At 50.4% G+C, this 11,402-nt stretch overlaps 3 protein-coding genes across 3 annotated transcripts; 2 read left to right on the top strand and 1 right to left on the bottom strand.

Moving 5' to 3' along the window:
- Nucleotides 1-294: 294 nt before the first annotated feature.
- On the bottom strand, nt 295-558 carry BC939DRAFT_387732 (uncharacterized protein; the record flags this gene model as incomplete). Its single annotated transcript, XM_051551845.1, has 1 exon — nt 295-558. A coding segment is annotated over one exon (264 nt), but the record flags the coding sequence as incomplete, so codon positions are not given.
- A 5,746-nt stretch (nt 559-6,304) lies between these two features.
- BC939DRAFT_456246 (uncharacterized protein) lies at nt 6,305-6,845 on the top strand (the record flags this gene model as incomplete). The annotated part of the gene is made up of 1 exon (XM_051556298.1): nt 6,305-6,845. A coding segment is annotated over one exon (177 nt), but the record flags the coding sequence as incomplete, so codon positions are not given.
- Nucleotides 6,846-8,853: 2,008 nt separating this feature from the next.
- On the top strand, nt 8,854-11,042 carry BC939DRAFT_504546 (uncharacterized protein; the record flags this gene model as incomplete). Its single annotated transcript, XM_051560540.1, has 7 exons — nt 8,854-9,214; nt 9,302-9,450; nt 9,562-9,665; nt 9,757-9,981; nt 10,089-10,525; nt 10,605-10,753; nt 10,857-11,042. The coding sequence occupies 7 exons, from the start codon at nt 8,854-8,856 to the stop codon at nt 11,040-11,042; spliced, it is 1,611 nt and encodes a 536-aa protein (XP_051410726.1).
- Between the last annotated feature and the right edge of the window lie 360 nt (nt 11,043-11,402).

The raw sequence follows: 11,402 nt of genomic DNA, 5'->3' as shown, positions 1-11,402 counted from the left end.
ATGTTAGGAATATAAAGATTTTTTTTTTTTTTTAAGTGAGTTGGTGCGCATAGATCGCGCCACCCCAGCACTATTGATAGGGCTGTCATTCAACACAAAAGCATAATGCATATCCCATACGGCTTTGACCCCGCATGCCACCAACTGAGGCAGGTTGATGAAGCGGTGGAACTCTTGCTGGATGGTGACGCGTGGCAGAGACAGCTCAAGTAGGGGATCAATGATTCCAAGGCCACCTTCGGTGCGAGGGGAGCAAATGGTGTCCCAGGAGGCTGCCGGCTTAAATGGGCAGGCGAAGTTACGGATTTCTTTTCGGAGTGCAGTCATGAACGCTGGGGAAGGCGATACCACCCAGAGAGCGTGCCAGAGTTTGGAGAGGACTAGAGCATTAAGGATCGTGCTTCGACCCAGAACAGAGAGGGAGCGTCGTCCCTGCAGAAAAAGAATTTTCTTGATTTTTTCTAGGCAGGCGTTGAAAAAGAGATTCACTTGGCCTTGACAGATCGGGACGGGGTAACCGAGGTATGGCAGATGTGCAGGCGTGTTTTCATCACGCCAATCGATAGATGTGGATTGGAGAGCATTCTGTAGGGCAGCATCGGGGTTGCGAGTCATCGGAAAGGCTTTTGTTTTGGAGAGGTTGACTTTAGCGTTGGACGCTCTGCCGTATGTCTCTAAGATCCCATGCAGGACCTGCCATTCTGTGACAGAATTCAGTGCCGTCAGTAAATCGTCCGCATAGGCTAGCAGCTTGATTGGCCGCTCCGGAGCAGGCATCGGACAGCCAGCAAGCCCAGGCTCCTGTAGGATAGATTGTAGAAGGGGCTCGAAGGCAATATTGTACAGGAGTGGCGAGAGCGGGTCACCCTGTCGGAGTCCACGTCGTTGGGTGAATGGTGTCGCTAAAAACCCTGTTGACGTTGAGTGCGATCTGTGTTGCAAAGAAGAGGGGTTTGATACGTTGAATAAACTCCTCAGAAAATTCCAAGGCGCGAAGAGTATCCTGCAGGTACCCTGGATGAATCCGGTCGTAGGCTTTTTCTTGGTCAAGGAGCAATCCCACTTGGTGTCCTCGCTGCTCCCGGCAGTGATCCATAAGGCTAGAAAGAATCAAACCGTTATCACCAATAAAGCGGCCCTCAACAAATCCTGTTTGGAACGGTGTGATGAGGTGTGAGAGGCATGGACGTAATCGATTTGCCAGCAGCTTGGTGAATAGTTTGGCGTCGCAGTTGATCAGCGAGAGAGGTCGCCAATTTGCCAATAGTTCGGGGTCACCCTTCTTGAACAGCAGCACCATGGTAGTATGAAGCCACGATTTTGGGTAGGTCCCTTGGAGGAGAGCGTCGTTGAGGACTTGGAGAAGAAGGTGGGCCGTCGGTCTGTGAAGGAGAAGGAGTGAGTACAGCTCAAAGGGTAGACCGTCCTGTCCCGGTGCACGTCCCCGAGGGGTGTGGTCAATCAGATCCTCTATGCCGTCCAGAGAAAGAGGCGCTAAGAGATTCTCGTTGTCTTCCTGTGTCATCTTGGGCCGGTTTGATAAAGAAAGTAGCATCTGTGTGGTGGCGTCTGGATCGGCTGGCTCAGGGGAGTATAGGGCGGAATAAAAGGTCCTACCATAATCGCTTGTTGTTTCTGGTTCCATATGGACGATGTCCTGCGCTGGGTCCCGTAGAGACGACATGCATCGTTTTTGATTGCGGTGTTTGATGCACTAGAAGAAGTACTGGGTGCTGCGTTCGCCTTTCTCCATCCAGCGTAAGCCTGCTCGTTGTGCCAGGCCATCCATATGGGAGTCTACCATAGTTGTCAGAGACGCCTCAACCCGGTCTAGATCCTTCTGTATCAATGCAGCCAGAGGATCCTGTCGGTATAAGGCGTCCTCATGCTCGTCGAGAAGTGCCAGACGCTGTTCCTGGAGACGCTTTCCCTCCGAGGCGGTGCGGGATTTATGAAGGATCGAGAATGAAATACTTGCCTTCCGGACATGCTTGAGATGTTTTGGGATTCAGAAAATGAGTGAGAAAGAAATGTGGCTCCACACACCACACCGATTAGGTATTTATTTGTATTATAAATATAATAGTGAGCTGGAGGTACACTTCTTAGATTAAATATACAGTGAACTCTGGTGAAATATGCGACAATGCTTTTTGAGGCGATCCCAATGCTGATGGGGGGTTTCCGATGTTCGAGGAACGGAAGCCATGTCTAGGGTGGTAGTCAAGTAAGTGCGGAATTCCTGCTGACGTAGAAGAGAAGTGTTGAGGCGCCAAGTACCTTTGCCATGACGGATCTGGGAAGGAGGTTTGATCTGGAGAGAGAGGAAACCGTGGTCAGTGAAGTTGCAGGTGTAGGTTTGGGAGGCTGAAGGGCTGCGGGGGGTCAAGTCTGGCGATAGGAAGATGTAGTCTATGGTAGATTGGTGGCGCTGCGAGCGGTTAAAGAAAGTTGATCGAGGGGCGAGACGCGAGCCCAGCATGCCGTCGACCATGTGGGACTGGAGCCAGCCTTGGAAAGCTGGATACCGAGTTGCCGTGTGGTGATGCAGATTAAAGTCGCCCAGGAGGATGGGTTGAGGAGTAGGGTGGATGAAGGACGGTCGTTGTAGGAGGGTATGGAGGAAGCGGGTGTGTGGTTGGTGTTGAGCGGGTGCATATATTGTGCAGACTGTCAGAGGGCTGGTGAGGGCGGAGGACTGGATTGTCGCCACTATCGACCTACGATCTGGGGAGATGGTATGCGTGGAGAAGGAGAGGTCAGGGTGACAGATCAGGAGGGCGCAAAACGGTATCCAGATGGCGTCATGGGCGCCGATTGCGGTCTTCAGCCTGGTGTCTAGAGGGGAGTCGGGGTCAAATTGTAGTTCCTGGAGTCCTATGATATCCAGCTGCTGGTCTTTCAGCCAGCGATGGAAAACTGTGGACTCCTTTCCAGAGGTAGGGTGTCAGAGTTTAGCTCTGATTGGTGTTGTCATGTGACGCTAGACGCGTCTAAGAAAGGATCAACGTCGCCCTCATCACAGAAAGCTCCATGATGTAAAGTTGAGCAAAGGCAGCACCGAAATGTCTGGAACCATGAATTCTAATCAAGACCTTTATTCGTCTGATATATATAAGGAAGGACAGACTATATAGTTGAACCCCAGTTCATACACTCACAACAGTCTAGTCAATAAACTATTGTCTTCACATATTCGTCCTGTTCATTCACCTTGTTCACTCGTCTCCCCTCGTTTTCACCTCGTTGTTCCTCGTTCACCCACAAGTCTTACATAGGGCGTATCTTTCGAATACCCCGGACGTTCAGTGTAGCGATTTTCAGCATTGGAGTAAATTATTGTTGAGATTCGCCCCTCTGGGGTCTGTTGCGTTTGGTGGAGCGAGTGGAGTGGACCGATCGGATGGAGCTGCTATCCTGCGTGTCTCTAGCGTAAACTTTTTTGCTACGTCCGACGAGGCGATTTAAAGTCTGCATCACCCCGGAGGTGCAGGATGAGCCAGTTCCGGCTGGCCGGGAAGAACCCGGCGTACCAGACAAGAGGCTCACTGACCGATCACTGAGAGACAAGGAATGTGAGCGCTTAGATTTGACTGTTTGCCAACTAATTGATTGGGTGGATATCTCTGAGGAAGACTGCATTCCGGTGTCTTCTTCATCGGTGAGAATATTGAAAGTAGGTGTGGGGGCGGCGGAAGAGGTACCCATAGAGAAGAATTGGCTAGGAACTTCGTTAGTGGGAATATCATCCTCCTGGTAGATCTGGGGGGGGGAGGGGACTGCGGTGTAGGGGGTCTACTAACGGGTTCTATAACTTCTACCATTAGTTCTATTTACAACAGGAGTTACCACGCGAATAGGACTTCGGCAAGGCTGTGCTTCGGTCACTTACTGGTTCGTGGTGCAGGGTCCTCCTTTAGATCGGAATGTAAGAACACAACGGTAAAATAGACTAGACGTAAATGGAAGGAATAAATATGGGGATCTATTTAGCTAAATGGTGCGAGCTAGGACTATATTCCTTTGGGAATGACTGGGGTAGTTGCAAGGAGTTCGCATATTGTGATGTCCGATGAGGTGAGGAGTCGTGACAATGAAGTCCACCCCTCTGGAGTCGTTGTATGCCAATAGTCGCTGATCAGGCCTCCGCTGTACCTTTATAATGCCGTTTCACGAGGGTGGGCCGATGACGGATGCTCAATGAGACGATCGGTGATCGGGAAAGCGCTGCGGGGCAAGTACAATGTCTAAATAAGAGCGATTGATGGTGCAAAGGTGGCGAATGATCAGGATCGGCATTCCCTGTTGATTGTATCTCGTTGCATGGGCTATTGACAGCGGTAGTCAGTACCTGTCGTTGATGCGGTATTATCCGGACAATCTGGATGGATACAATGTGTGATGCAAAAGATTTAGGTGGAAAGACTCTGGTTCAGGCACCAGACCGTTTATTCTTTTATTCTGGGGGCGGTGCTCTTCCCCGTGATCTAATATTAACTTTGCAAGAACAACCAACTGATTCTCATTTACTACACCACAGCGGGAGGCGATGCGTCGGTCTCGCTCACCGTAGCGGGCACAGTCTTGAGCCTCGTGGCCATCGACCTGGCAGAGGGTGCAGTGCTGGCGAAGACGGGTGGGGCAGTCAATGACGGTATGACCAGGGGTTCGGCAGAACGAACAGGGAGGGTTGCCGTCGGAAAGGAGGTGCAGCTCACGGTGATCCCAAGACGGAACAGTGATGGTCTGCGGGAGGGGAAGTTTATTTTCTTCCACGGACAGGTAAATATGAGCGCCTGGCTGGAACCATGAGAGCTCTCCCATTTTGACCGTTGGGAGGGTAATTTTGGCCACAGTGCCATATGCAGAGAATGTGTGGTTCAGCACAAAAGAGAGGCGATCCTGCCAGTCATCTTCAGCTGGAATGTCGATATTGGGCACGAACACCCGGTGAATAAGGATGTTAGAGGGGGCAGCAGCATACGCGGGGAACTGTGTACCCTCAAATGTGATAGGATGCTGGAGGGCCTGTTCCACATCGCGGTTGTTTTTGAAGCACACTGTCAGACACCGGCCCACCCCGGGGCCAGAGGAGTGCTTCACCACCAATAAGGTCCCGATCTGCCTCGCCACAAGAGTTGTGGCCTGGAATGGGGTCAGGACGGCTGGGAGATTGGTGTAGGTAACTGAGGGGCGAGATACTGCACTCTAGGGGACCTTGGCCTGGTGGGCGAAGCGACCCAGCTCAGAGTGGACGAAGATGGGGGTTGGAAAGAAGCTTGGTTTGGTACCCCGAAGACGTTCGGAGTGTTCCGTCCAAACCCCAAATTGGGACTGTACTGGGAGTGAACCTTCACATTTAGGCCACTTCCGTTTTTATTCATGAGACTATTAAGCTATCTAATACTCCAAGCCCCAGATCGGGGCTATAAAAACCCCTACCGGGAGCATAATAAACAACAACGCTCTTTTTTCTCCTTGACTCACACTCAGGTACATAAAACATCACACGGAGTACGTGGAGCCGTCACTGACTCCAGGAGGGGAGATAGAGGGTGGCCGCCCTGGAGGACGGCCGGAAGTATCGCGTAAGCTTTCACCATTTGACATGGTAGGAAGAAGGGGCGACCTGCCAGGTAAAAGTACTAACTGTAAATACGTTGCTCAATAAAAGTCTACTGGTCAACGAAGTCTCTAAATAATAATTGTCTTACCGTAAATGTATGTCGCGAATAAATGAGCGACGGCGAGAACCACAATCCGTATAACAAAGGACTACAGAAATAAATTGGAAGCAAAGACCTAGAGATAAGTTGCGGGACTACAGTAGAAACAAATAGGCTCCAGACGCAGAGAACATTTACAATGAGATCCTTCGAGGAAGAAGCGCTTGGTCCTTAGCAGAAGGAAAAGAAGGACAGTGTGCCTAGACGAGGACATCGAGGGGGTGCCGTTCTTGGTCCTCCGCACTCATTCGTTATAAGACCATGGCCGTTGCCTGGTCGAGGGACCTCCAGGCCATGCGAGGCGGACTCACTGTGGCATATGGCCTATTTTCCACACTGCCTCTGTGTGCGATAATTCCTGAAGGTATCTTAAGCCACCGAGCAATAAGTAATCTCTTGTTCTCATTGATTCTGGACACAGTCATATTTCTCACTCACAGGTGAAAGATATGACTGTGTCCAGAATCAATGAGGACAAGAGAGAGATCTTTAATTACAGCGACCGAGCAATTACTTATTGCTCGGTGGCTTAAGATAATTTCAGGAACTAGCAATACGCCACAGCAGGAACACTCGATTGTAGAAGTTCAGACGCACAGGTCGCGTCTCTACTCTTGCTGGGCGATGCGCTATGATGACCAGCTATGGCAGAGTATACCAACTTGGGGTACAGTGTAGTGCGACAATGGGTGCGTGGAGCGACTTAGGGAGTCGTACAGGGCAAGTGCTGTTCAGAAATATGGGAGGAAACAGACTAGGAACCATTTGGTCCCGTCTTTCCTTAGTATTTATTGACCTAGCAATTGACTATTCTATAACTGCACATGCTCCCTACTTGCACATCTCATAATTGGACGTGCAGCCTGCGCTTGATATGACTGTAGGGATGTCCTGTACCTATTCCGTTCATCGCGCCAAACGTAGCTGGGCCTTCCATCGCGGATACCCTGTCTGGGTCCCACGTGGATCTACCACACCACGCCGGGTTCATCCAGGCGTACAAGGACAGAAACTTCATAGAAAAGACGGGACTGCAATATGGTAATGGTAATGGGCGATACATGCACACTCCACAGCATCCGCTCTAAACCCTTACGGGTACCTTAGAACCCTACAACTGAACAAGGCCAGATGCTGCTTTTGTTGGTTGGTCGTCGTAGTAGAAGACCACAGTGCCGACAATTGAGTGCCACGCATACCCCATTGGAAGAACAGCACTCACCTGTGCACGCTGTCTTCTCAGCCATGACTCTAAACCCTTGCGGGTATCATCGCACATCCACATTGATCGCAGATTGTTTGCCATGACTCATGTCTGATTTCTCTGGCCGATGGGTCAGAAGCGAAGAGAGGCACACAGGTGAGGCAAATGAACATGAATAGATAGGTTATGGTAATGGGCGATACATGCACACTCCACAGCATCCGCTCTAAACCCTTACGGGTACCTTAGAACCCTACAACTGAACAAGGCCAGATGCTGCTTTTGTTGGTTGGTCGTCGTAGTAGAAGACCACAGTGCCGACAATTGAGTGCCACGCATACCCCATTGGAAGAACAGCACTCACCTGTGCACGCTGTCTTCTCAGCCATGACTCTAAACCCTTGCGGGTATCATCGCACATCCACATTGATCGCAGATTGTTTGCCATGACTCATGTCTGATTTCTCTGGCCGATGGGTCAGAAGCGAAGAGAGGCACACAGGTGAGGCAAATGAACATGAATAGATAGGTTATGGTAATGGGCGATACATGCACACTCCACAGCATCCGCTCTAAACCCTTACGGGTACCTTAGAACCCTACAACTGAACAAGGCCAGATGCTGCTTTTGTTGGTTGGTCGTCGTAGTAGAAGACCACAGTGCCGACAATTGAGTGCCACGCATACCCCATTGGAAGAACAGCACTCACCTGTGCACGCTGTCTTCTCAGCCATGACTCTAAACCCTTGCGGGTATCATCGCACATCCACATTGATCGCAGATTGTTTGCCATGACTCATGTCTGATTTCTCTGGCCGATGGGTCAGAAGCGAAGAGAGGCACACAGGTGAGGCAAATGAACATGAATAGATAGGTTATGGTAATGGGCGATACATGCACACTCCACAGCATCCGCTCTAAACCCTTACGGGTACCTTAGAACCCTACAACTGAACAAGGCCAGATGCTGCTTTTGTTGGTTGGTCGTCGTAGTAGAAGACCACAGTGCCGACAATTGAGTGCCACGCATACCCCATTGGAAGAACAGCACTCACCTGTGCACGCTGTCTTCTCAGCCATGACTCTAAACCCTTGCGGGTATCATCGCACATCCACATTGATCGCAGATTGTTTGCCATGACTCATGTCTGATTTCTCTGGCCGATGGGTCAGAAGCGAAGAGAGGCACACAGGTAGTGCGAAGGAACAACGAGGCTTGAGGGTCGCTTGAGGGTCGCTTGACTTGATGAATGTTGATTGTCACAAGTTTTTTTTTTTTTGAGAATGAATGTGAATGAATCAATGAATGAATGATAGAACTTGCCTGGATGATGCTCGTCTCGAAGAACGATGCGGTGGCGAAGGTCCAGAACCGATACGGTGGACTTGATGGGCGAAAAAGGGCGGGAGAAAGAGATCGATGATATATGAAGGATAACAGATCAAGATCAGTCCGTGTTTATCTTCGGTCGATGGTTCGATGGTTCGATAGCTTAGTTATCGATGTGGATGGTGCGAGGGGAGAAGGGGCTACTCATGAGACGGAGACCATGGCAAAAAGTGGAGTAATGGCGGCACCGGCGGCACCGGCGGCGGCGTAGGCTGAGTCGGCGGTGGGGTCGGTGGAAGTGGAGGTGGAGGTGGAGGCGGTGTCGGCGTAGCGGGCGAGGGCCATGACTCTGGCGCGAAGGGGGAGGCCGAAGGCGGTCATAATGGTCATGGGCATGGAGAAGGTCTTGATCGAAGGGAGCATGTTGGAGAAGGACGACCTCCAGATTGCGGGCGACGCGGCGAAGGACATAGTTTAAGGTGATGAGCCAAGAGTGATGGTTTTTTATTCTCGAAAGACTGCTAACGTCGACGACATGGACGCGTCAAACCTTATTCACAGTTCACATCCTGCTTCGCAATCAACATCTATAATGTCAAACACTCAGCTCTCGTGGAAGGCCCTCGGGGACATGAGGGTAGGGATCTTTTTCAAGGTCACTCCCTGTCATAGCTGGAATGACGCGTTGACATTCTTTAAGGTCTCGTCGAAGCAGGAGACGGTTGAGGCGTACTTTGGGACATACAGAAATGGACTGATAACTATCGCAGAAGACGTGCAGGCACCAGAGGGGGTCAGGGAGCGGGCTAAAAGCCTCCTGTCGACCACGAATGTCGAGCTATTCCGCCGTAAATACGAGGCATGGCGGCTCCAGTCGGAGAAGGATGAAGCCAAGCAAAGTCTCGCAGAAGGCTATGCCTCGCTCGCCAAGGGGGCCGGGAGCATGTTAAAAGGTAATCTTCCTTGCAGCACAAGCGTGTTTTGATGTGTGAGTGGTCAATGGTAAACCCCCTGTACTCACGCTACAATATGGTATATAGATGGTGAATCATCATCATCGTCATCACCACCATCATTATTATCATCATCACCAAGTTTCAAGAAGCGGAAGCGAACGACCACGGACGGAGGCTCGACGTCGACGACGATCACGACCAGTACAGAGCCCGATCTGAGCAGCCGAAAAGAGGTATGCGCGCCGAGTCAACAATCCAGGGTATCCTAAGGAAACTACATAGTATGAATACATAGTTCCTGGAGATAGAGACTAACAGGTGCTCTGTGTTTACTCCTACGATAGCGCTTTGCCGCGATGGATCAGTCACAATTCTGGGAGCTCAGAAGCGGCAGAACTGTTGAAGAGATCCTCTACAATGCAAGCCTGAAGCGGGAGGCCAATTTCAAGTATGTCTTCTACTCTATAACACGCATTTCTGTATTTTGTGCGGTGTATTAACAGCGTACACTGTCTTCACGCATTTTACACGTGTTATAGAATGCGGTCATATACGATTGACTTTGGCTGTGAGAGGACGAAGGCGCTCTTTACCAAGGATGAGTGGAAGGAGATGAAGGAGCTGGATGACTTCCAACTCCCCAAATTACCAGAGTCGACCGAGAGGTATCTGCGTGACGTCAGGAAAGCTCTTGTCAAAGGACAGCATGTCGCGTCGGTGCCTGTCCCGGAAGAAGACCGTTATTCGTGCGAGCTGGTGCTGAGGTCTTTTCTGTCATGGCAAGTCAATTGTTCTCCCTATTGTCCCGTACAAGGCTGAGCATCTTTATATGTAAAAGCAGGCTAACTAACAGAGTACTCTACGGATTTAGGACGCAGCTGTACATCACAAAGCCGTGTCCATTTGGCAACAAAGATCTGTCAGAGTCGTTCTGGTGCAGGGAGGCGTGGCCGATCATGAAGGGCTTGTTGTCGGATGTGGACGGGCTGACAATGATTGATGGAGAAAAGGCGGGTCTGGAGTCAGGGAAGAGGAGGAACATGGGGCGCAAGGTCGACATGGAGGCCCCCACACCGCGCAAACAGAGTGGACGGAAGCTGGATCTGGTAGCCAGAGACACAACTAACAAGCGCGACTGGTTTGTGGTAGAGAGTCTCAAAGAGTGGGATGAGGTGTCGACCAAGTTCTTGCGCGAACTTGATGTGACGCTGTTCAAAGACCTCCACCTCATCGCATTCCACCGGCTACAGGAACAGCCCAGTTCCTTATTCTGCAGCCAGGCGCGTTTCTTTGCAATATACTCTGGAAGTAAGCCAATTCAACACCATTGGCCTGTTTAAAAGGTTGTAGCTACAGTCTGCTAACACAATTCATACACTTTCTTTAGGCCGAGGTTTCAAGACGATGGAGATGAGGGCGTGCCCCTCCAGTGCCTACATCATGCTATTGCACTTGTACGACTCGCACCTGCTACCCTCCACTACCGCAACATGGAAGCTTCAGGCCCAGGGACTCGCCCACCTATTGCAAGTCAGGGTAAGATGAATCAATAGGTAGTTTCTTGTCTTGTATCTATACATTGTTGTTACACAGTGATTTAATGACGTGGTTTCGGTGTTCACTTTTGCCTTTGCTATAGGGCTGTATCATGAGGACGGTGGAGATGTATGAGGCGTATTCGAGAGAGGAGAGTGAGGACGACAAGGAGGATGAGGGCCATGATAGCGATGGTGAGTGGCTGTACTCTTCATCAGCAAACCATGTTTTCGATGAGACTCTCGGTAGCTCTCCCATGGGTCCTGCGTCATTAGTCTTTTACTCTTAATAAAGGGTCGAAACACTTTCGTGTGAACAACCGAATCGTAATAATTCTCTGCTCTAAAAAAAACCGCCTCATTTTTAATCAAATTGCCAACACCCACCACAGCTCACACAAATGTAAATGTTAGTAGTCTTCCAGTGTAATTGTTCCTCCTTCAGTAGGTTTTTGTCACGAATTAAGGTTCGGGATAGACTTGCACTCCTCCCAGTGGCCTGTGCTTACCTCGCACTGCCACTTGTACCTGAATCACATCGCGTCCTCGAGTCCTGAACCATAGGCGACTACAGTCGTCATCCAGTAACCTCTCGACTATCAAGCACGACTCTGTCTACGGTTTCTAGAAGGACGCAACGGTGGATAGCG

Source organism: Gamsiella multidivaricata (assembly GCF_025024155.1).
Source record: "Gamsiella multidivaricata strain RSA 2152 chromosome Unknown BC939scaffold_46, whole genome shotgun sequence".
NCBI classification, from domain to species: Eukaryota; Fungi; Mortierellomycota; class Mortierellomycetes; order Mortierellales; family Mortierellaceae; genus Gamsiella; species Gamsiella multidivaricata.
The sequence above is the reverse complement of the archived record's forward strand: the minus strand, read 5'-3'. Positions and strand labels throughout refer to the sequence as shown.